This window comes from Lissotriton vulgaris, chromosome 8, assembly GCF_964263255.1.
Source record: "Lissotriton vulgaris chromosome 8, aLisVul1.2, whole genome shotgun sequence".
NCBI lineage: Eukaryota > Metazoa > Chordata > Amphibia > Caudata > Salamandridae > Lissotriton > Lissotriton vulgaris.
Genome location: NC_141696.1, coordinates 51,256,066 through 51,282,224, shown reverse-complemented (window position 1 = coordinate 51,282,224; position 26,159 = coordinate 51,256,066). Strand labels below are relative to the sequence as shown.

General features: G+C 49.6%; 1 protein-coding gene across 1 annotated transcript in view; it reads left to right on the top strand.

The window, feature by feature from the left end:
• Positions 1 to 23,739, top strand: part of LOC147693361 (transient receptor potential cation channel subfamily M member 2-like) — a 1,943,547-nt gene extending 1,919,808 nt beyond the window's left edge. Inside the window, exon 31 of the mRNA XM_086933684.1 lies at positions 23,258 to 23,739. Coding sequence (XP_086789810.1) covers positions 23,258 to 23,374 — 117 coding nt within the window. The 3' untranslated portion in view covers positions 23,375 to 23,739. The remainder of the gene's footprint in view (positions 1 to 23,257) is intronic.
• Positions 23,740 to 26,159: the final 2,420 nt, after the last annotated feature.

Sequence of the window (26,159 nt, the reverse complement as noted above, 5' to 3'; positions counted from 1 at the left end):
GACAGGCCGTCCGCGTTGGCGTGGTCAGCACCAGGACGGTGCTCAACAGTGAAATCCATCCCCTGGAGGGAGATGGACCAGCGTAGCAGTTTGGGGTTTTCTCCTCTCATTTGCATTAGCCACTGGAGGGGCCGATGGTCGGTTTGGACCCGGAAGTGAGTACCGAACAGATAGGGCCTCAACTTCTTCAGGGCCCAAACCACCGCGAAGGCCTCCCGCTCGATGGTGCTCCAACTTTGCTCTCGAGGGAGTAACCTCCAGCTAATGAATGCCACTGGCTGGTCTAGGCCTTTTTCCTTCATCTGAGACAGGACCGCTCCGATGCCATGCTCGGATGCGTCCGTCTGGACCACAAACTCTCCTGTGTAGTTGGGGGCCTGCAGTACTGGGGCGGTACACATGGCGACCTTCAATGCTTCAAACGCCTTCTGGCAGGCGGGGGTCCAGCTAACTCTCTTCGGCTGCTTTTTGGAGGTCAATTCTGTGAGGGGGACTACGATGCTACCGTACCCCTTTATGAATCTTCGATAATACCCTGTGAGCCCCATGAGGCCAGGTCCAGCAGCAAGGCATTTAGTAAGATGGCAATCCATGGGAATATGATCACATATGCTCACTGTATATATGGCACCGCTGTCAAAGTGGACAGGCAGAGATTGGACAGTGTTCCTGATATTTTGATCTCCTTTGCTGATTCTGTTTGACTGTTTTGAATCCACATGGTCTCTTTAAGTGAAAAAAAGTCATCAAGAGCGTCCATTTTGGTTGGCTGCAATCTCATCTTACACTCTGAGGCAGCATCTCCCAAATGAGGCAATTTTAGTAGGGTCGAAAAAGTCTTGGTCTATATGTTAGTAATATTTAAAATTATTAGCCCTGTTGGTTCACAATCACAAAGGTGCTGAATTAAGTCTAGTTTTACAAACCCCTGCAAGTATTCCCAAGCAAGACTTTGGGTGAACCTTCTAGTATATATTTTTGCATTCTTTTCACTTCACAAAACCATATCAACATTGAATGTGCTTACTATATGTGATCATGCATAACCATACCATTTGTGTATAACTCTCATACATAAATTGAGAAATATGGATGTGGCCCAACAGCTAGAGCTGCCGACTTTGGATTTGAAGAACCAAGTTCAAGTCCCGACATTAGCACAAAATCCTTTTATTCTGGGCAAATCTTTACTTCTTCTGTGCTTATAATAACATGCATCTGAACTGATGTAATTTATTATTGTGCTCATGTATGTGCTCCAATGCCATTTGGATGAGTTCATGCAAATAAAACTGCAATAAATATATTCCTCACATTTTGAATATCCCAGTGTCAGTCTCAAATCAGAAACTTTTGGCAATGTACTGTACTTGTTTTATACTGAACCCAATAAAGAAATGTAAACCTAAACCAGAAACTTTTCTCCAATAGCTCTCCTACATTGGTACTTGCTCCACTTAGAATCTGCATGCTGCATCACGTGACATCACTGGAGCCATAAAGCGACACCTTCCGCCGCTGACGTCAGTTCCCCTCTTCCACACCATTGACACGTTCCGGATTACTCCCCTCAGCAAACCATCATTTGATGATTTTTTGCTTATTTCTTTCTTGAATAAGGTTTCAACCTGTTTAAGATTGTGAGGGACAAAAGTCCATCACAGACGATCACAAAATCTGCTTATGGTGCTTGGGATCAGATCACTATGTTGTCAAGTGTAGATCCTGTCAAAAGATGCACACTAAGGCTATTAAAGAACTGAAAGCCAAGGTGTTCATGGCCAGAGCCCAAGATGAGAAACGTGGTCATCAGAAGCCACGTCCGAGATCAAGATCTCCATCACCTCCAATCTCAAAGTCTCCATTAAAAAGTACAAGAAGAAAAGACCTAGAACCCAGTGAAGATCTTCCAACAGCAAGTTACCATCACCTAGACTGGCAACTTCTCCACATCCTGATTCAGACTTCGAAAATTCACCTCAAGGTGATGATATGCCAACTCCAACCGAACTGTCATCTGTAGCTCAAGTTAGCCTGTTGTCAACTTTATAACTGGTTCTTCCTGCTGTGCTATCTCCAAGGCTCCAGTAAGGTGGCCAATACCTTGAATTCCCAACTACAGGGATGGATCTATCAATCTTTATAAATTTGATGTTCAGCAGTTTCAATAGGGCCAAGATTCCTACTGGTGTACTTCTCAACCCCATTGGTACTCTGTCCTACACAGTGGGAGCGATGGCAATGCCTTTTCAGATGACGCCTTTCACTCCCTTTTATCCAATGCAACAGATCTCTTGGGTGAATCCCTACCCACCCTCTGATCTGCAGGATTGGCGCCAAGGATAACTTCACCTCCCCCTCTCTTCACATCGAATCTTTCCCTGTTGGTGCCAGAACCCATCAACTCTCTGGCACCACAGTCGACTCCTCCAGGGTGACCATTTCCGGTTCCACCAGCTAAAGCAGTATCTCCTCCACTTTAACCTTTATCTTTGCCTTCACATATGTTCCCTCAAAGATCCAAAAGAGAAGGTCAAAGGCTTTAGGAAAAAGAACAGTTTTCTTCCGGGATGAAGGAGATGCACAGGGAGATTTATATGAAGAGGATAATAAAGGGGATGTTGATCAACCTGGTCTAGATCCAAAATTTGAAGGGCTTAGCGACAAAAGTGGTCTAGACTATTCCCCAGAGTGGAAGCCCGTATCTACCTCAGGCATTGATCCTCCCAAAGTCAACTCTTACCACTTTGTCATTAAAAAAGCTGCAGTTATGCTACACTTGAATCTACCTTCAGCAGAAGTAAAATGTAACATCCTGGCAGAAGTCCTTTCTTCCTCTGCTCATACCTCTGAACTTCTTCTTCCCTTTAATGGGGCTCCTATTGAACCTATAATGGCAATATGGGAGAAACCAACCACCTCTACAGCTGTTTCGAGAGCAATAGCCAGAAGGTATAAACTGGCACCTGGTGACTCTACCCATTCATCTCTTGGGTGCTTGGTTGTACAAGCCTCAGGCTCATCAAAGATGACCCCGGGATCATCTTTGAGGAGGAGGTGTGGCGATTATTTATAAAAACAACTTCAGATGTAGAACCTCGGAGAGTCCACTTATGGACTGTGAGAGTATTGGTTTCTCTATATCCTTTTCGCCCACCTGCACCTTTTCTGGGATCCTGGTTTATAGACCCCCAGGCGATTCCCATGATTTCTGCAACAATCTTTTAGATAAGATCTCTCTCTCCATCAGTAGTACCCCTAATTTTACCATCTAGGGCGACCTTAATGTTCACCTGGATGAAGTCAATGCCATGCCATCGCAATGCCTGTTGGATACCCTGGGAGTGGTGCACCTGGAACAAATCGTGGACAGTTCCACTCATATAGGTGGGCACCTATTAGACCACTTTTTCACCAATCTTGGAAATATAGTATGCGCTCAGCCCAGTTTTGTACCATGGTCAGACCATGCACTACTGTCCTTCATGTGGTCTCCAGTAACACAGACCCACAAGGCCTCCATTCTAAAGAAGGTTAGTCGAGTATGGTCTAGACTACCAACTGAAAAATGGGAGGCAGCCCTGAAAAGCTGTCCGCCCGTCCCCCATGAGGACCCGGTTGCAGGTAATGAAGCCTTTGATCAGTGGATCAACTCCACACTAGATCCTATTCTGCCAAAAAAAGAGCTACGGCATAGAGAGGGTCCCAATAAACAACCATGGTATTCCAGGGAACTTAAGGAACACAAACAACTGTGTAAACGTGCGGAAAGGAAGTGGAGAAAGAACTATGCAGCTGCTGCAAAAAATGAATATAGGTCATCTCTGAGATCCTACAAAAAGCTAATAAAAACCACACAAGCCGCATACTATCAGAGCAAAATTGCGGAAGCAGCTAACGCCCGAGGGAAATTTTTAAAATCTTTCAATCCCTTGCAACCACACCCAGGACTATCAGTCCTGTCCTGAACCCACAGAAACACTGTGATGAGTTAGCTGTCTTTTTCGCATCCAAGGTGTCTAATATCTATTCCGGCTTTGCACCAGTGACCGATACCCCAGACAATTGGAAGAGTGGAAAAAAGGGGGACCTGGACATAGACTCTAACCCATCTGAAGATCTCAAAGCCTTCCCTCCACTGGATGTGGCTGAAGTGGATAGCCTCCTTGGTAATCTTAAATCTGGCTCCCCGTTAGATGCTGCTCCCCCGGCAGTCCTTAAACAGGTATCAGGGACAGTATGCCCTGTGATAATGCAGGTCATTAACGCGTCTCTGGCCTCCGGTGTAGTGCCCCCCAAGTGGAAGAAGGCTAAGGTCAGAGCTTTGCTCAAGAAACCTAGCTTAGACCCTGAAGACTTGGCCAACTACAGGCCCATCTCACTATTACCAACTATCAGCAAAATAGCTGAAAAATATGTGAATCAGGTCCTATCTTCCTTTATTGAATCCACGGAAGGATTACACCCCACCCAGACCGGGTTCAGAGCAAAACAAGGAACAGAGACAGCCCTGGTAGCAGTAGTGGAGGCAGTTAGGGGTATTGTGGATGCAGGAGGCTGTGCTGCGGTGGTCCTGTTGGACCTCAGCGCAGCCTTCGATACAGTAAACCACTCTCTTTTGCTGCATCGGCTGCATCTTACAGGAGTCTCGGGAGTGGCCATCAGATGGCTCCATTCTTTCTTATCAGACAGAAGCTTCTCTGTCTTTGAGGGAGAGGTGTCATCCAGCCAGCTGCAATTGAATCACGGCGTTCCCCAGGGTTCTTCCCTCAGCCCAACTCTGTTTAATATCTATATGAGACCTTTGGCTGAGGTGGTTCTTCCCTGGGGAATTCAACTCGTTACCTACGCCGATGACACGCAGCTGGTGGTTTCCTTGGTGAGGAACGATGCTTTAAATCAGGGGATCAACAATCTGACCCCGTGTCTCACCAAGGTTCTGGAATGGATGACCTCCTCCTTTTTAAAGCTAAATGGGGCCAAAACAGACATCATGCTCCTGGGTTACAAAGCCCCAATTAATATTGACCCTTGGTGGCCTCACTGCCTAGGACCGCCCCCAGCACCTAAGACTCATATAAAAAGCCTGGGGATCTGGCTAGATTCCTCCCTAGGATTTCACTACCAGGCAAAAAAGGTAGCCGCAACCTTTTATGGGCTGCTGAGAGTCTTAAAAAAAGTGTTAGACCTTCTGCCATTCGAAGCCAGAAGATTGCTGGTCCAGTCGCTGATTATGTCACGGCTGGATTATGCAAACGCCGTCTATATGGGGGCCCCAGTCGGCACCATAAAAATTCTGCAATCTGTACAGAATTGTGCCGCTCGACTGCTCATGAAAGTCCCCAAAAGATGCTCAGCGAAAGCCGCACTTCAATCCCTGCACTGGTTATCCATCAAGGGAAGGATTACATTTAAGACCATGTGCCTGGCGCATAAGTCCATCCACGGTGCTGGCCCGCCTATTCTGGAGCCCCTCTTTCGTCGCCACCAATCAGTGAGATCTCTGAGATCCAACCAGCGGAACTTGCTGGTGGTTCCCAGGATGAAGTTGGCCCGGATGGGTGGCCGTCGGCTCTCTGTGCATGCAGCTAAAGTATGGAACGCACTCCCAGATGTCATCAGGCATGAGTCAAACCACCTTGCTTTCAGGAAGCGCTTAAAGACACACCTTTTCCAATAGTGTCTTTATTCTCCTTTGTCTTACAGCGCTGGGATGCTCAAGAGTAGCCATGCGCTATAGAAGAAGGTATTCATTCATTCATTGGTATCTGCCCCTGCAGATACCGATTCGAAAAAGCTAGAAAACATTGTCAGAGCTCGGAACTGGCTGACTTTGCTCATGCTCTGGGGCTAAAAGACATCTGGCGCCTACACTTTCCGGACACACCATACTACACGCACTATTCTAACGCCCACACAGCATGTCCAGAATTGACTATTTCTTTTGCCCCATCGCAGACCTTGGTTGCTTTGTCCGCCCAAGGGGCCTCCCCCGTGGTATATCCGACCATTCGCCACTCATGGTAGACTTAACGTACAATCCCCAGATAGCGCGCGGACCCATTGTCATCAATCCCTGGCTCTTGCAGATCCCCGATATTAAAGAGGCGCTGCAGGAGCGAACGGAACTCTATTTTGCGGAAAACGTTGGCTCGGTAGACTCGGCGGTTACGCTCTGGGAGGCCTATATAGCAGTTCTGAAGGGTGAAGCTTTAGCACTCAAGACGTGTCACCTGCGTAAGCATGCCGAGCAAGTCACAGAGGCGGAATCTGCTCTTACCAGCCTTGAGGCGTCCCATAACGCTGCACCTTCTGACTCTACTGCTGCTCGCCTCCGTGCCCAACAACTGATATACAAGGCACTGGTCCAAGAGAAAGCACAGGCGCGGCTGCTCCACACGCGTCACCGGGAATATGAATTCGGGGACACTGCAGGCAAGATGCTCGCATGGTTGGAGCGCCGTGACCGAGGATCTCGATGGGTATCGTCCATAACTAGGCCAGATGGGTCTGTGGCGATAGATCCGCAGGACATAGCGGAGGCATTTGCCGACCACCTTGAACAGGTTTACACTGCAAATAATGTCTATTCGTCCGCTGAATCCAGACAACTGTTGGAGGAGATGCGTCTTCCGACCATCTCGGACTCTGATCGGATTGCCCTTGACGCCGACCTCTCCGCGGATGAACTCACTACTGCGCTCTTTGAGGTGAACTCCAGTAAGGCCATGGGCCCCGATGGAGTCCCTGTTGAGTTCCTGAAAGGAATGGTCCCTGATATTTTTCCTCATCTTCTGAATATGTTTACAAAGAGCCTAGAGCTCGGAGTGCTCCCCCTCGACCAAAGACTGGCCTCCATCGCGGTCATTCTGAAACCAACCAAGCCTCCCACTGCATGCAGCTCCTATCGTCCAATTTCCTTGATCAGCGCCGGGGCCAAGGTCCTGGCTAAGTTATTGGCGACTCGTCTTCTCTTGGTGCTCCCTTCCCTGATACACGCCGACCAGTCCGGTTTTCTACTGGGCCGGAACACAGCACTAAACCTCCGTAGGGTGCAGAATGTGTTGAGTCGTCGACCCACCATGTCTCAAGATGCTGGTATCTTATCCCTCGATGCAGGGATGGCATTCGACTCGATCGAATGGTCCTACCTGTTGGAGGTTCTCCATCGATTTGGCTTTGGACCCGTCTTCACCGGATGGGTGCGTCTTTTATACACGGACCTCTTTGGTCAAGTCCGGGTCAATAACTACACATCTGAAAGAGACACGTTAGTGATAGATTCCTTACCTTAGAATATCCCCAGGCGTCAGACTGGATCCGGAAATTTTTGCGTAGCAATACCCCTGCGCGCTGGTAGGCGTCGTCTGCGGCTCCGCGTCCGTCGTCGGCGTCGTGAGCGCCGGGATGACGTCATCGGAGTATATAGACGGCGCCCATGCGCGCTGACGTCAGTTCTTCTTTTTTCCGCGCCAGCTAGCGCAGATCCGGAAGAAGCTCTACCCCCAGTCACTTTTTGACTGAAAACTTTTTTTTTGGATCTTTTTGATCCTCTAGTTAGTCGATTCTCGACTATCGGTGCCAGGGATGCCCGGGTTCAAGCCTTGCTCGAAGTGCGGCCGACTCATGTCGGTCACGGACCCCCATCGCCGGTGCCTGAAGTGCTTAGGCCTCGACCACGACGATCGATCCTGTGACGACTGCCGGGCCCTGACGTCGAAGGCTAGGCGGGAGCGGTCCCGCAAGCGTGTCGAGCTGAGGCAGTCGGCCCCGCGCCGCTCCAGGTCCCGGTCCCGGTCCCACGGGAGGTCGAGGGACAGGTCGCGAGGTCGGAGTCATCGACGTTCCGGGAGTGGTCACCGATCGTCTGGTTCCAAGTCCTCAGGTAAGAGGCATGAGAGGTCGGAGCGACACCATCGGTCCTCCGACCCGCCCCGTCGCTCGCACGATGCGACCGGGGATTCGGGCGACACCGCCCACGCGGCTCCGCGGGAGTCGCAAGCGTCGCCGCCTGCCCCACACCTTCGGGTCCCTGGGCACGGCGCGTCGCAGGAGGAGGTCGAGAGGTACCTCATGGCCATGAGGGCCCTCCCTCCTCAGTCGGTTCCCGTGGCGCCTTCGGGCCGATCGGCTCCGTCTGGAGGTCCTTCCGGGTCGGGCGCTTCGGCCCCGACGACGTCGGGTGCTTCGGCCCCGGCGCCGCTGGCGACTTCGGTCCCGGCGCCGCGCGACCTCGCTGGATCCGGCTCCGGATCCGGGACCTCGCCGGTCGACCCTACGACCTCACCGGCGACGTCCCCTCAGGTGTCGTCCCCGGCAGCCGTGGTGGTTGCCGACCCCAATGCTTCCTACGGTCCGCCTCAGGCGTCGGAGGGGCGCCGCTGGGCGCCGATTCCGTCAGCCTTCGGAGAATTCTATCTCCACGAGGAGGCCCTGGCTGTTCGTCCTGGTCTCCAGGAGCCGGGTGACGAGGAGCAGTGGGAGGGGTCCGAGGACCCTCTGGCACGTGAATGCCAGTCTCATCAGGACTGGACATATGAGCTTGGGGAGGCCAGTGGTATTGACACATCGCCAGACACTGGATTTACGTCGCCCCCGACTGTGGCTTCGGAGGCGGGTTCTGCTTACAGTGTAGTGTTGACGGAGGCAGCTAAGGCCCTAAACCTTGAGCTCCCCGTCGCGGCCGTGAGGACTAATCTCCTCACTGAGGTACTCAAACAGCAGTCCGGCTCCGCGGAGCCCCTTCTGCCGTTCAATGAGGCCTTGTGTGACGTTCTGCTGGGCACTTGGTCCAAGCCCGCCACAGGTCCCCCTGTGGATAGGAACGTGGCCAGACGCTACCGCCCGGCACCGGGCGACCCTTGCTTTTTGTCCACCCACCCCACCCCCGAGAGCCTGGTCATCCAGGCCTCCAACTCCCAGACCGCATTCCCGTCGGCCCCGCCCGACCGGGAATCCAAGAGATACGAGCAGTTCGGTAAGAAGGTCTTCTCGTCTGTGAGCCTAGGGCTCCGGTCAGTAAACACCAACTGTCTCTTGGGCCGCTACACCCACACTCCGTGGGACACGGTTGCGGAGGTGCTGCCACAATGCTCTGAGGAGGTCAGGGCTAAACTCAGCCAAACCCTTGCGGACGGCCGAGATGCGGCACGCTTTTCCATCCGGTGTGGGCTGGATACCACGGACTCACTGGGCAGGGCGATGGCAACGACGGTGGCGGTTCGACGCCACGCCTGGTTGAGGTCCGCCAATTTCTCGGCCGATGTCCAGGCCACTCTCCTGGACATGCCGTTTGATGGCCGTCGCCTCTTCGGCGACAAGGCAGACCATGCGCTGGAACGTTTTAAGGACTCCAGGGCCACGGCCAAGTCCTTGGGCCTTACGGCCCCACGCCAGCAATCGGGTGCCTTTCGCTCCTTTCGTGGCCACGGAAGGGGCGCCCCACCACGGACCGTCAGCCACGCGCCGCAGAATGTTCAGCATCGCGGTGGCGGCCGTGGGAACCGCCGTGGCGGTGGTCGGGGCCAGCGGCGAGGCCAGTCCACACCTCCCTCAGCAGCCCCCGCCTCAAAACCTTCCTAGTCCGAGCTTTCAGGCCCATGTGACGCCTGTGGGAGGCCGGGTTCGCCATCACCTCTCCCACTGGCATACCGTCACTTCGGACAGGTGGGTGCTGCAAATTGTCCGAAGGGGTTTCTCCCTCCCCTTCGAGTCTTCCCCTCCATCCATGCCACCTCAATACCACCGTGTGTCGGGGGATCACTTGCAACTTCTGCAAGAGGAGGTTTCGGCCCTCTTGGCCAAGAGGGCCATCGAGCGCGTTCCTGGGCCAGAAGTAGGACGTGGCTGTTACTCCCACTACTTTCTGGTACCCAAGAAGGGCAAAGGGGGCCTACGCCCTATCTTGGACCTACGGAACGTCAACGGCTTCCTCCGGACGGAGAAGTTCGAGATGCTCACTTTGGCTCAGGTCCTGGCTGCCCTGGACCCAGGAGACTGGATGGTAGCGTTGGACTTGCAGGACGCCTATTTCCACATCCCCGTCCTGCCGGCCCACCGGCGTTACCTGCGGTTCACGGTAGGCCAGGAGCATTTTCAGTTTACCGTGCTCCCCTTCCGCCTTACCAGCGCCCCACGGGTGTTCACGAAGGTGATGGCGGTGGTCGCAGCCCATCTGCGCAGGCAAGGGGTGTCAGTCTTCCCCTACCTCGACGACTGGTTGTTGAAGGCGGGCTCGCCCCAGACAGTCGTCAGCCACCTCCAGACTACGGCCGACCTCCTGCACTTGCTGGGGTTCTCCATCAATGTGCCGAAGTCACACCTGTGTCCCTCTCAGAAGCTCCTCTTCATCGGAGCGGTTCTCGACTCGGCGCACTTTCGGGTTTACCCACCCGAGCAGCGGGTTCGGGATATTCAGGCTCTGATTCCCATCTTCGGGCCGTTATCCCGGGTCTCGGTCAGGTTGACGCTACGGCTTCTGGGACTGATGGCCTCCTGCATCCTTCTGGTGCGTCACGCCAGGTGGCGGATGCGGGCTCTGCAGTGGGACCTGAAGTTTCAGTGGGCCCAGCATCAGGGCAACCTGTCCGATCATGTCCTGATCTCGGAGGGCACTGCGAAGCAACTGCAGTGGTGGCTCACGGATCGCGACTGGGTCAGTGGCAGACCCCTCTCTCTACCCCAGCCGGAGCACGTAGTTGTGACGGACGCGTCCCTCCAGGGCTGGGGAGGCCACATGGGAGAGGCGGAGATCAGAGGCCTCTGGTCTCCGGCGGAGTCCCGGCTCCACATCAACCTTCTGGAGCTGCGGGCGATTCGTCTTGCACTGAAGGCATTCCTCCCCTCTGTCAAGGGGAGCGTGGTGCAGGTGTTCACCGACAACACCACCGCCATGTGGTACTGCAACAAACAGGGCGGTGTGGGGTCGTGGACCCTTTGCCAGGAGGCTCTGCGCCTCTGGCAGTGGCTGGAACATCAGGGCGTGACTCTGGTGGTTCAACACCTGGCAGGTTCTCTGAACGCCAGGGCGGACGAACTCAGCCGCCGGTGCATGATGGATCACGAATGGCGTCTGAACTCGGACGTGGCGCAAGGTCTCTTTCGACAGTGGGGAGAGCCTTGGTTAGATCTATTCGCCACAGAAGAGAACGCGCAATGTCAGCAGTTCTGCGCGTTGGAGTTTCCAAGGCGGCACTCGCTCGGAGACGCTTTTCGTCGCGAGTGGAGCTGCGGCCTGTTGTACGCCTTTCCGCCTATACCACTTCTGCCCAGAGTGCTGAAGAAGATCAGGCGCGACCGGGCCCAAGTTATCCTTGTGGCTCCGGACTGGGCTCGAAGATACTGGTATCCCGAGCTACTCAGCATGCCAGTCGATCCCCCGATTCGTCTGCCTCTTCGGGAGGACCTTCTGTCGCAGCAGCAGGGGACGGTCCTGCACCCGAACCTGTCCAGTCTCCACCTACAAGCTTGGAGATTGAGCGGCGGCAGTTGAGGCCATTTGACTTGCCTCCCGAAGTCTGTGACATCATTCTGGCAGCCAGGCGTCCCTCCACGAAGTCGGTATACGCCTGCCGGTGGAATAGATTTGTGGCATGGTGCGCAGCAAAGGCTGTGGATCCCCTCTCTGCACCCCTTTCGGAAGTGCTGCTCTTTCTTCTTTCCCTTGCCCAGCAGGGCTCTGCTCTGGGCACTCTTAAAGGGTACCTTTCTGCTCTTTCAGCCTTCTTGAGGCTACCAGATCAGCCTTCTTTGTTCAAGTCCCCTATAGTGAGTAGATTTCTGAAGGGCATCACGCACATGTTCCCTCCTGTTCCCTTCGTGATGCCCCAGTGGGACTTGAATCTTGTTCTCACCTATCTGATGTGTGCTCCCTTTGAGCCACTTCATAACTGTCCTCTTCGTCTCCTTACGCTGAAGACGGCCTTCCTGGTTGCCATCACCTCTGCCAGGAGGGTGAGTGAGCTCCAGGCTCTTTCTTCTTCTCCGCCTTTCCTGTCTGTTCATCCTAATAAGGTGGTGTTGCGTACACGACCTTCCTTTCTGCCCAAGGTTGTCACGGCCTTCCACATCGGGCAGTCCATCACCTTGCCCACCTTCTTTCCGCCTCCGCATCCCTCGAAAGAGGAAGAGAGGCTCCACCGTCTGGATCCAAAACGTGCGCTCTCCTACTACCTGGACCGCACTCGCCAATTCCGGGTGGATGACCAACTCTTCGTTGGTTACGTGGGCGCGAAGAAGGGAAAGGCTGTACACAAGAGGACCATCTCCAGGTGGATCATCTTGTGCATCCAAGCATGCTACTCTATGGCGAGGAAGGAGCCCCCGGCTGGATTGCGGGCTCACTCCACTCGGGCCACGGCGACAACAACTGCCCTGGGCCGCGGTGTCCCCCTGCAGGACATCTGTCAGGCAGCCACGTGGGCCTCGCTGCACACGTTCGCAAGGCACTACTGCCTGGACAGTCAAGTCCGGAGGGATGGCTTCTTTGGCCGTTCCGTCCTCCAGGACTTTCTGGTGTGATATTGGTTCGCAGACCCACCACCGGGGTTGGTATTGCTGGGGTATCTATTCTAAGGTAAGGAATCTATCACTAACGTGTCTCTTTCAGATGCACAAGTTACTACTTGTGTAACGATATATCTGTAAGAGACATTAGTTAGTGATAGATTCCTTACCGCCCTCCCATCCTCCCCGTTCTGCGAACCGATATTTAAGGTTAAGGTCATCCCCTTTCAGGGCCCTAGTTTCAATGGCACCAGTGTTAGTTCTATCATGGCTCTGCGTATCTGGCGCGGAAAAGCTGTGTTATCAGAACTGACGTCAGCGCGCATGGGCGCCGTCTATATACTCCGATGACGTCATCCCGGCGCTCACGACGCCGACGACGGACGCGGAGCCGCAGACGACGCCTACCAGGGCGCAGGGGTATTGCTACGCAAAAATTTCCGGATCCAGTCTGACGCCTGGGGATATTCTAAGGTAAGGAATCTATCACTAACTAATGTCTCTTACAGATATATCGTTACACAAGTAGTAACTTGTGCGTCCCGGAGATTCCCGCTTCATCGGGGCACCAGGCAGGGCTGCTCCCTCTCCCCCTTGTTATTTGCCCTCACCTTGGAGCCCTTGGCTCACTGGGTCTGCACCAACGCCTCAATCAGAGGCCTGCGGTGGAGTGACGAGACTGTAGACAAGATCTCCCTCTACGCCGGCGACATCCTGATATATGGTCGTCCCCACAGTCCCCCATTAACAGCCTGTTCCACGTCCTTACAAACTTTGGAAAATACTCAGGTTATGCCATAAACTGGACCAAATCGGTGCTGTACATGTTGCATGGTCCTCCACCTCGCATGCCCAGGGGGTTTACAATTACAGTAGCCACGGAAGGCTTTACATACCTTGGTATTTTCATCACTCCCGGCCACAAGTTGTTTTATGATCGTAATCTACTAGGCCCACTCCGTAGGCTCCGTAGCGACGTGGCTCACTGGCGATCACTCCCGCTCTCCCTCCCGGGCCAGGTGGCATTGTTTAAGATGTTAGCGCTCCCACGCTTCTTATACGTCCTACAAAACTGCCCCTTCCCCATTCCAGACTCCTACTTCAGGGCGGTAGATAGCGAGCTCAGAACACTACTTTGAGGCGGACGCGCTGCGCGAATTGCTCTCTGTAAGCTGTTCCAGGGCTGGTACGATGGGGGAATAGCCCTCCCCAACCTCCGTCTTTACTATTGGGCCTCCCAGCTTCTAGTGATCAACCAATGGATACACGGTTCACCTCTTCATCCGGCCTTCCTATTAGATAGAGAACAAACGGGACGCGAAGGCTACCTGGGAGCTCTATACTGCAAACCCACTAAATCTAGATATGTGGGTCCCATGCTACACACAGTGGACATTTGGCACAGAGCCAATAGACGGCTGGGTTGGGCTGACAAATTCACCAAGGCATCACCATTGTGGTCCGAGCAGCGCTTGGGCTCCCTCTGCTTCTCCCAGGGCTTCGATAGATGGGACATGATCGGGATTTCTGAGGTTGGAGACCTTATCCATAAGGGTAAATTGTTGTCCTTTATTGACCTACAAACTAAATATGCCCTTGCACCCACCGAGCTCTTTAGGTATCTGCAAATTACACACGCTCTCCGGACCGCTTTTCCAGACATCGCCTCCATACCTGACACCTCGCTGTTGAAGGACCGGCTACTGTCAGAACCCCTCCTTGAAAAGGCCATCTCCCTTACCTACCGTAAGCTCTGCAATAACCTCCCTGACCCCTTCCTGTCGCTACGGGCCAAATGGGAGTCAGACTTGGGTCCCTTAGATGAAGAGGACTGGCAGTCAGTGCTAATGTCTCTGAGGGAATCGGCCATATGTCATAGGTTTAGATTGATCCAACTAAAAGTGCTGCACAGAGTATACATGTCCGCCCTTACCCTGGCCAAGATTGGTCGACGGCCTGATGCTCTATGCTTACGTGGATGTGGCCTCCCCGGGACCTTCTACCACATACTATGGGATTGCCCAGTGATACAACAGTTTTGGACGGCAGCGATACGTAAAATGAGCAGCTCCTTGAGAAAACCACTTCCCACATCACCTAGGGAATGTGTCCTCAACATGTGGGGGCCGAACGATCTAAACGCCCCTGAGTTACAATGGGCGGCACTGGGGTTTCTGTTGATCAAACGATCCGTGGCGATGGGTTGGGGCTCCCCAGACAGACCTTTCGTAGTAGGATGGGTGGCAGCAATGGACCAATGCATGATAGCGGAGAAGACAGTGTATAAAATAAGGGGCTGCCCTAAGGTTTGGGACAGGAAATGGGGCCACTGGAATTCATACCGTGGCGAACTGTGTGATTCCCCGACGGCGGAACTGGCACTGTCCCATAGGAATCCGGGGGGGGGGGGGGGTCTATGAGCTTGGGGGGATTGGACTTGCCTCTGCTGTGACCTGCATAGGTTTTTTATGAAGTATGTGTTGTTCCTATGAATATGTTTTACACCAACAGGGGCCTTGGACAATGCAACACTGCTAGTCAGAGCTGGACACTTGGGTTGGACTGGATGCTATTTTGATTTTCTCTAATGAATTTATTTATTTGGTTAATTGTTACTGTTTATAACAAAATATGTGGTGCAATTACCTTATCTGTATCTTATGCGGGTATTAATTTGCTTTTAATTTTGGTTTTGTCATACAAAGATGCCGTCCGACCTCAGGGTTGTGGACTGAATGGCTGTGTACTACAACTCAACCCGTTTACTGCTTTATCTTTTGTCTACATGTGTACAGATGTGCTGTAACATTTGTCTCTTGACATACCACAATAAAAAAGTAAAAAAAAAAAAAGCTAGAAAAATATGCCAAGAAAATCATCTCAGCAGGTAGCATGGCATTAAAATCTCTCAACACCACTGGTGCGCCTTCAAGCCCAATGGAGCTGAGAGGTGTCCCTGCTGCATTGCTGCCACCAGATTCACCCTTACACCAGATGGACCCTCTGGATCCGCCACCCAATCCAGACCAACATCATCACAGGTGCCTTGTTATACCCCAGCTCCTTCCATTCTAGTGCTGTTCCTGATGCTGCCATTAGCGCTCGACAATGAACCCATTGTTATTCAGAATTCCGAGCGAGCGCCATTAGACATCTGTGCCGGCACCGTCCAGGCCCTCTCTACCCCTGGACTTACCACTCCTAGATCAACCCTACAGTCCTTAAGGGGGAGATGAGAAGGAAGAGTTTGGTCCCCTAAAGAAGGACCTTCAGCCAGGAAAGAACTGGTAGGAGGAGCTGGGTGATGCCAGTAGTCTGGATAACTCACTGAAGTCTGCCATGCTTTCCCCTGCAGGCCTTGCGTCGGAGGAAGGCGCATCCTGTCCCACTGTGAGCTGCAGCTCCTACAGTCAAGGTCAAGACCATTGTCTTTATGCAGGTGCTTCACTCCCTTTTAACTAATCCCTCACTGATGAACTAGAGGCCTGGGCCCAAGCTTGGTCAGGGGCTCCTGCGATTAGAACGATTGCCCAATGCCATGGCCATGCCTTAAGAGGCCAAGCCTTCCTCTTCTAGCACCCCTTCCTGGAGAGCCTGGTTGCACATGCCCCAACCTCAAGACGTTCACTTCCACTCTACCAGAATCGAAATCCACGATGCTGGACACATTTGGAAAGCAAATTTTTTCTACCACTAGCATAGCCTTGCGGCTAGTGAGCACTGCATGCCTCTTGGGCTAATGTTATGTTATGTTATGTTATTTCGATTTATATAGCGCCAAATCACCGACAGGTCTCTTAGCGCTTGCTTTGGGAACCCGTCCTGGCTTTCCCTGCGAGATAGCCCCTACTGGGCACTCCCAAGGTGAAGACCAGGCATCCCATGGCGGTGGGGCCGTAGTGGAGATTAAGCAAGCTATTACCCAGAGTTGCAGAGTGTGAACCCATGATTCGAGTAGGCACCGAGGCGAGAATTATCGAGTCCGGGGACATTTTGGGCTCAAGACCCTGCCGCGTCGGGAATTGAACCCTGGTCCCGGGTCTGATCTCTGCATCAGGGTCTGCCTCCTCTAACCAGTGAGCCACACTTCTCCACAATAATCCTATATGTTTGTGGTACTCAGTTGCATTACTGCTTCCCATGTTCCCTTTAGAGATTCGAACTATCCTCAACTAAGCCTTAGTGGATGGTCGAAATGCAGCAAACCTCGTCATCCTATATGGGCTAGACACCATGTACTCCCTAGGCAGAGCTTCGACTCCCACGGTGGCACTTCGACGCCCCAACTAGTTATGCTCCATTGGGTTCTCGGATGTCCAGGCATTCCTGATCGACATGCCCTTTGACGGCTCCTGCCTATTTGGTGACAAAACTGATATGGCGCTCAAACACTTTCGAGAAAGTTGGGTCACCAGATCTCTTGGGTTTCCTTATTCCTCTCTTGGTCTCAGCAGCTGTCCTTTTGCCCCTACCACACATGTGGTTGGGCACCTAAGGGTGGCCATAATACCAGCTGTATCCGCCGTATAAAAGGAGCTCTCCTAGGTAGGTATGTTCTTCCAGCCAGGTTAACACTGCACTTTAGACCCAAGGGTTCATATTGGTGTTTTGATATATGAGGTAGGGGAGCCAATTTTTGCAGGTCTCAAAACCTCCTCCAGTCCCTTTTTTATGAATCAAAGGCATTTTAAATCAGCCCTTTGTTTTGTGCCCATCAATAGGTGAAAATAGGAAAGTGCTCTCTCTGCCTGCTGATTGCTGCTCAGGACAGAAAAGCAGATAACTAGTGAGTGTTGCTGAAATGTGTACCAGTGTGGGAAAATGACACCAGGACAAATTCAGCATATTTCATTTTGTCAGCTGGATCTCAAATCTGGCTCAGAGATAGCTGCCAGAACTTGTAGAAGAGGCAAATATGGACCATTCTGGCAGGAGCAATGGAAGTAGGAGTGCAAGAGATGCTGCAATCACCTTCGAAATAATTTTGAAGGAGGTCAGAAGGAGAATAAACCATAAAGAGACCTTTAATTTTTTGTGTTTATCTGATAGAGACATCTAGCCACAGATTCCTAACCTTAGAATTATCCTCAGGTTTCATTAGATCTGGAATGTTTTTGTGAGCTGTACCCCTCCGCACCTGTTGGTGGCTTAATTTGGCTCTGCGTGGCATCATTGGTGTCATCCGCACTAAATGTGATGTGAATGGTGCCTATATAGTGCCACCTCAGCGCGCTGATGTCACTTCTTTTCTTTCTGTGCCAGTCAGCGAGAAATACTTCCTAGTCACTTTTTGACTAGCCTCGAACTGTTTTTAGAGAATCTTCTCCTAGTGTGGCAGTGATGTCATCTCGGAAGGCCCGTTTCAAGCCCTGCGCCCCCTGTCACCACTCATTGTCGGTGACGGACCCGCACCCTGGTTGCCTTTAAAGCCTCAAGCACAAATAGTAGACCTGCGTCAACCGTCGCACAATGAATCCGAAGGCCTTGAGGGAGGGTTCCCTCAAGCTCCTAGTGGCTAGACATGCGATGTTGCGACTGTCTCTCTCCTGGTAAAGAGGATGGTCTCACGATCAGTCTCAGGGTCCAAGATCTTTGTTGCACTTAGTCAATGGTCATTTGGGCAAGGGAGCATCAACGTTTGAGGCCTGGCTCCATGTTTGAGCCAGCACCTGGGTTGGCTCCGCCCAACCTGAGTTTCGGGGAGCTGAAGAAGCCTTCGGTCAAATCCAGCAGTTTTAAGGGGCCATGCCCGATCCAGCCTGCGTGCCTTCAGGCCCCGCAGGTTCAGGCGCCCCCCCTACTGGATACACGCCGGCACTTCCACCCCTGGCACCAGTTGGGCTGCTTGGATCCACAGTTTAATCCCGACTGACTCCGGCGCTGACTGGAGCCATGGATCCCAGGCCAGAGTCTAAATTCTACTCCTATAGGCTTGGACTCGGAGAAGAGTGAGAGGCGTCGCTGGACCCTGAAGAATACCAGCCTTTCTCCCCGAACATGGACTGGTGTGAGGATTTGGCAGAAACCAGTGTACTGGACACTTCTTCATATACTGGCTTGCTTTCTCCCCCTAAGAACATGATGAGATGTCCCCAAAAATATAAATAAAAGGGCAGTAGCTCTAAAATGATTTAGAAATCACCCACAGATCAGCTCATATACATTTTAATTATTTGTACTCATTTATTATTTTGTCATTTGTTTTATCAAACAGAGATGTAGACAAATTCATCCATGATAGTACACAGAATAACACATAAAAACATATTCATATACATTCTACACAGATATTCATAAAACATAAACGCAGCCCACAAATCACTATGAACAAAATTAAATGAAGACACACATTATATACACAGCAACCTAGTGGCGTATTGAACCAACACAAACAGTAAATATAAACCACATACTATTACAAAAATGAAAAACACTGGACACTACACTAAACAATGAAGCCACAAGATCTACAAATCACAATGTAACATACAAAGCACACACAAAGAAAAGCGCTGACGTGCGTTTCGGAAAGTAACAATATATTAAAAAATTGCTTCATCAGAGCGCAAATTTCATGCTTAAATTTTCATTTCTGACCAAACGGTGGCCATCTATACAATGATGCGTAATATAGTGTGGGTGACAGGGCTGATGAAGCTGTCTGTGGGGGAAATATTTCCATAGGGAAAAAGGATTAATCAGAGTTATTATAAATAAATAATAATAAAGCATAATAACAAAAAGAGTTGGTTGATAACACCCAACACTTCAAAGGTGGATCAAACATTATATTCCAATCAACTATAAGCACTCACAATAGCATGTCCACCACCAGTAGTATAGTACACAAACCTTGACAGTCTAGAAGGACAGGCTTTCACTATGGAATGTCTTGCTCAATGTCTGACCTGATTCGGTGCAGTTGTGGTTACCCTCCATTAAGGGATGGCCAGTGCAGATGTTTATGGACAACACTACTACAATGTGGTACTGCAGCAAACAGGGCGGGTGGGGTCATGAACCTTTGGCAAGAGTCACTGCATCTCTGGACATGGCCGTAATGTCAGGGTATTCCCCTGGTGGTTCAACACCTGGCGGGTTCTCAGAACGCCAGGGCAAACAAACTCATCCGAAGATGCCTAGTGGATCACATATGGTGTCTCCAACCAGTGGTGGTGCCAAGTCTCTTTCAGTAGTGGAGAGGGCCTTGATTAGATCTGTTCGCCACTTCCGAGAAAGTGCAATGTCAGCAGTTCATCGTACTGGAGTTTCCAAGGCGGCTCTCGCTTGGAGACGGTTATCATCTTGAGTGGAGTTTAGGCCTCCTGTGCACCTTTCCTCCAATTCCACTCCTGCCCAGAGTGCCAGTAACAAATGGGCCCAAGTCATGCGTATTGATCCGGACTGAGCTCGGAGAGTTTGATATCCCAAGCTGTTGAGCATGACCATCGGCACTCCGATCAGGCTGCCACTTCGGGATGATCTTCTTTCTCAGCAACACTGAACACCTGAACCTGTCAATGCTCTGCCTTCTTGCTTGGAGATTGGGCGGTGACAGTTGACCGCTTTAGACCTTCCGCCTAAAGTCTGTAATGTTGTTCTGGCAGCCAGGCATCCCGCCACCTAAATAGTACACACCTGCCATTGGTCAAGTTTGTGCCATGGTGTGCAGAAAAACAGATGGACCTCCTTTCTACTCCTCCTTTCTCAGATTCTTTTCTTTATTCTTTCCCTTATCCAGCAGGGCTCTGCTCTGGATACTTTAAAGGGCAAACCTTCTGCTATACCAGCCTTTCTGCGGTTGCCTCACCAGACATCCCTCTTCTAATCCCCTATTGTACATAGGGTCTTGAAAGGTTTTACAACATATGTTTCTTCCTTCTCCCTTCAGCATGCCTCGGAGGAATGTTAATCTAGTCCTGACTTTTTTGATGTGCGCTCCCTATGAGCCCTTGCACAACTGTCCTCTCAGGCTCCTTACCATCAAGATGACCTTACCCGTGGCAGTAACATATGCCTGGAGGGTTAGTGAGCCTCAGGCTTTGTCATCCTAGCCTCTCTATTTGAACATCTCCCCGGCAAGCTGGTTCTACGAATTTGAGCTTCCTTTCTGCTGAAAGTCATCACTACTTTTCACGTAGGCCTTCTTTTTACGCTTTGCCACAACCTTCTAAAGAAGAGGAGCAACTCCACTGACTGGACCCAAAAAGAGCATAGTTGTTTTACCTTGACCGCACAAGAGAGTTCTGGGTGCATGACCAACTCTTTGTGGGATAAGTCAGAGCAAAGGAGGGAAAGGCTGGGTCAACCATCTCCTGATGGATCATGCTCTACTTTAAGTTCTTCTACGCACTGGTCAAGAAGCAACCCCCTGAGGGCTTGCATGCTCATTCCACTAATGCTAAGACTGCGACCACTGCATTAGCACACAAAGTTCCTGTCCTGGATATATCCCAGGCAGCAACATGGACTTCTCGCACATGTTCACGAAGCATTACTGCCTGAACAGTCAGGTCTTTTGGTATGGGCCCTTTGCTCATTCGGTCCTGCAGGACTTTTTGGTATGAAATTGTTTTGCAGACCCACCTCCGGGGCAATGTATGATGTTCCAATGCATACATTTACAATGCATGCCTTTACAATGCAGTTTTTACACCGTACCATCCCTTACAACGCATACATTTACATTGCGTGCTATTACAATGAATTTTTTAGAACTACATTTACAACGCATTCCATTACATTGCATAATAACTTTACAACGTATACCATTACAACACATACCATTACATTGCATTTAAGGTAAGTGTTGGATAGGGTAGGGGTACAAATTACTATTCTAACTCCAGGGGTGCAACAGTAGGGCAAATGTTGGATAGTGTAGGGGTACTGGTATGCATTGTAATGACATGCGATGTAATGCCTGCGTTGTAGTGACATGGGTTGTAGTGTAATGCATTGTAGTGACATGCAATGTAATGGCTGTGTTGTAGTGACATGTGTTGTAAAGGGTGTTGCGATGTAATGACTGCGTTGTAAATGTAGTGCAATGTGATGACTGCGCTGTATAGGGTGTTTCCCCCCTCCGGGGTGGTATTGCTTGAGTATGTATTCTAAGGTAAGGACTCTGTGGCAAGAAGTCTCTATCACATAAACAAGTTACTTACTTCGGAAACGCCTTATCTGGCAGGGACTCTGTCTAGCTGTAGATTCCTTACCAAATCACCCATCCTCCCCGTTATGTGAATGGATTTCTAGGGGCAGGGCTGTTCCCCGTTTAGGGCCCTAGTTTTCTATACCAGTGGTCAGTGTTCTTCGTTGCTCCGCGCTCCGGCATGGAAAATCGCAAAAAGAAACTTAAATCCGCACATTAGGGTGACACCTATTTAGGCACCACACACGCCACTTCTGAGTGGACGACGACACCCTGCGTAACCCTATGACACCACATACCAGCACGCAGGGCAAAATTTACAGATCCAGTTTGATTCCTGGAGATAATTCTAAGGTAAGGAATATCCGGGTAGATAGAATCTCTGCCAGATAAGGCGTTACTGAAGGTAAGTAACTTGTTCATCTAGTCGCATCTGCCTTCAATTCAAAGACAGGTCAAGTGTCAGACTGTGTCTTTTGGCAAATTAGAACTATTTCAAAGTATTTCAGCAGCAAGGGAAGTACAAATGTGACACAATAATTTTCTTTTTGTAATTCCAAATTGTAATGAAAACAAAGACACTTTACTTCTGTCCTGCGCAAATGAAAGATATTTGCAGGAATCCTTTCTCCAGGTATTAATATTTCTGTGTGATGCAGGATTAGCACAAAAACTCCATGCCTGGTGCAAAAAAGTGGCCATTTCAAGACTGCATTAAATTGTAAATGTGCTGTCTGTAAATGGCAGTACCCAACCATCTTTCATACTCTGTGTCCTTGGCATCCAGCCAATACCTATTGCAGGGGAAACATCCTTTACAACGCAACTTTTACCACGCAGTGCTTTTACATCGCAACTTTTACAACTCAAACCATTACAACGCATTGCGCTGGGGGGCGCTCTAGTATAGGGAATAGACTTAATTTACTATCCAACACCTTCTCTACTATCCACGGGGACTGGAGTTGGAATAGTAAATTAAACCATTCACTATCCAGCGCCCCAAAGCACTATGCGTTGTAAAGGCATGCGTTGTAAAAGTTGTGATATAAAAGCATGCGTGGTAAAAGCATTCGTTGTAATGTCATACATCCCTATTGCAGAGAACTGCAATAAAGACTATCATTAAAGGGCATTGACTTAAATCCCACTCTGTCTATAATACTTCATAATTGTTTTTGAGGCATTTAAAATAATAATGTGATATATTTCAAGGCAGAAGTTCGTGCAGCTACAGCTACCTGTAGTGAAACCTGAAAGGGAATTATTCCTGGTCATTAACAACAATGCAGAAAAAAACCTTCATGTGACCTTTCAGCTAAAATAGCATCACAAGAAACAGCCCCTGCAGTAACTGTTTCAAGTAACCGTGTCATGATTTGTTTTAGCAGTATTTAGCAGGACTGAGGCTAATCCCAGGAGTTTGCTTGCTTAATGGTACAGGTAAGTAGCAATGGCCCTCTTGGGTCACTGGACTCACACTGTCAATAATCTTGAGGTCTGTATTTGGGACTAAGTGTACACAAATGCTTGAGGCTCAGTTTTAGGGTGAATGGATGTCTGGTTCCTTTCTCAGAGTGTGCTTTCTTTCTTTTGCAGGGTGGTGGTCGAGGGAACTCTCTCAGGTGGATGGTCTTGAATAAGAAAATGCCGCTCTTTATACTCAAGAAGGACATTCTGAAACAAGTTGCGGATCTTCACGGCGCATATTTCTGATAGCCACTGGACAAAAGGCACATTGCAGGCTTCGACAGAAGGTTTTCGACTGTCTCTGATGGATCCCAGACTAAAGATACTCAGAGATGCCACCCTCTGCCTTGAACAGATCTCTTAAACCACACTATTATCAGGCATGTGACTCTTCTCACCTCGGCCTATCATATTCAGTAGATGTACCATGTGTTTACAGGCCTACTTAAACTTTGTCATCTTTAGAAATAGATTTACTTACAAAATATTTTCCACAGAAGTTTGTAGTAAAAATACTTCCCGAATTTCATAAGGTAGGCTTCAGAGTCTTGATTTCTTTTTTCAAGCAGCCCTCTCTTTAAATTACGCACCTTTTCAGATCATGCTTGGTGGAGCTTTAGGGCTCTTGGTGTACTGAGTGGTGTTTTCTGTGCAACAATGAAAAGGGAGGAGCTAATACTGAGTGTGAAACACATCCAGTTTAGATGGTTCTTGCACAGTTCAGTGGTCAATCCTGGTACTGAGAGCTTGTCTACAAGGCTTCCTCCTCTGTACTGTAGTACTCTGCTGGTGCCAGGGGCTTACCAAGGTGACATGTTCATGACTTGGCGCACAAACCCAACCGTCATGCCAATCTCTTAGCAGGCAATGTCCTATGTCTGTACTAAGGATAGACTGTAGCGCCTACACTATGTCCTTCAGTGTACTGTTCGACAGGTGAGCCTGTGCTGCGAAGAGGAAATAAAGTCTCCTGTAAGGAAACCCAGGTTGATCACCAGGATATCAACTCTGAGAAAACCATCTTGAACACTGCTACATCCTGCCTCTCAGAGCAAGATTACATCCTCAAAGGCTCACTTAACATCTTAAAAGTATCATTAGAGGCTTTTGAGAATTATTAGGTCTCTATCTCTGACTGTGAATGACATTTAACATTATTGATGAATGACTGACAGACTTGATGTCCATATTCCGTTCTTTAGCCACAAACATGGTTCTTCTTCCCAGGTTTCCCAAACATACACAGTCTGTTCAAAATGTATTGATCCTAGTGAAGTCACTGTCTTACCTGCAGTGAGCAGCATAGGTTGGGGCTTGGTTCTTCCTCCTGTGTTTCCCACAGTAAATCAATATGTTCGGCTCTATTGAGCAAAGTGAATGATTGCCAAAACAATGAGTTCATCACAGTCCCTCAGAAACGGACATATCCTTGCACAATCGCTGCTCATTACTGCTGGCTTATACCTTTAGTTTACAGTGTGTTGCTGTTCGCTGTCATCTTGTTTCCCATAAGACTAGCCTCGTGTTTCTTTGAGTAGAATAGGGGAAGCCCAACTAATCTATTATAGATGGTGATCACCCATCTTAACGTTTCAGCACAGTGGTGTTTTCACACGTCGTAGACGAGATGTTTGTAGATCCAAACCTGTTGCACGAGTGATGTTCTCCGACAGTATCCCTCATTCTAGGATTCAGGAGTAACTTTGAGCCCTTGGGCAGCATACCTGTTGTGACAGCACCAGCACCTCCGATCTGTCTCCATTTACTGCCTCCTGCTCTCCTAATAATATTTCCTAATATTGCACTAAAGCTAACCAGTCTCTATGTGTTCTTTCTAAAAAGTATCAAAATACTGTGATGTTAAGTCGCTCGTCTTTTAGGATGATCAGATTGTGTGATGAGTGCAGGAGAATAATATACTGTTTGTTAGAAAGGTCTCATTTAATATTAAAACCAGCTTTAACCCCAGAATGAAGTCCTTGTAGTTTGTTGATGGAAGATATATGTGATGACCATTCCTTATCTTGAATGGAGGATGAAGCACTCTGCTTGGCATACCAGCACACAGTTAACCCAGATGCATTGTGGTAAACACAGTGCATGATAACACTCACTTCAATTGAAAGTCTTTAGTAGTCACCATTTCGGGTGTATCTCTAGACACGTGTTTTAGGACCATTTTCCTTCTTCAGTAGAGAGCAAGAAGGGAAATGTTGGGGTGCTGGCAATGCTGCTCACAGTCTTCTCAGGTTTAATACCTCTCCCAGAGCGCAGGAGCATCCCAGAGCTCATCAGTCCAATAACACAGCAAGGAGCCAATCACAAAAGGAGGAGGGAGCACACTGCCTGGCATACCAGCACATAATTAGCCCAGATGCATTGTGGTAAATGCAGTGCATGATAACACTCACTTCAGTTGAAATTCTTTAGTATTCTCTATTGTTGGTGCAGGCTGTGCAGTGCATCTGCAGACATGTGTTTCGGGATTGTTGTCCTTTGTGATTAGACAGTAACAAGTGAAGTTTGGGAGTGTTGTCAGTGCTTCTCATAGTCTTCTTAGGTTTAGTTCCACTCCTGGAGCACATATGCAACCAAGAGCTCATTGTTTATATCTTGTGACAGATCTGTTCACTGACCCACGCCAGTAATTTGTTCTTTAAAGCATGATGAGGCCCATATTTCCAATTAAATTACATTTTCCTTATAAAAGGAAGAAATTGATAGCACATTTTGTACACACAGATTTAATACTTTTTATAGAAAATGTAATTTGACTTAACCTGGCATTTTATGCAGAATAAAAAGTGGCCTTTTGTTATATATATCCTTCATAGTTATTGCTTTTTTATTTTGTGCACTGAAAGCACCCACACGTCTAGATAGATAGATAGATATAGATATTTATTAACCAGTGGCGGTTGTCACAGGGTAGTTATAGTTAGGTCAGCGTTTCCATTGGAAATGTGCCTTGTGTGTTGCTAATGACTTTAGCTCAGTTTGACAAATCTTCACTAAACTTTTTTCACTAGTT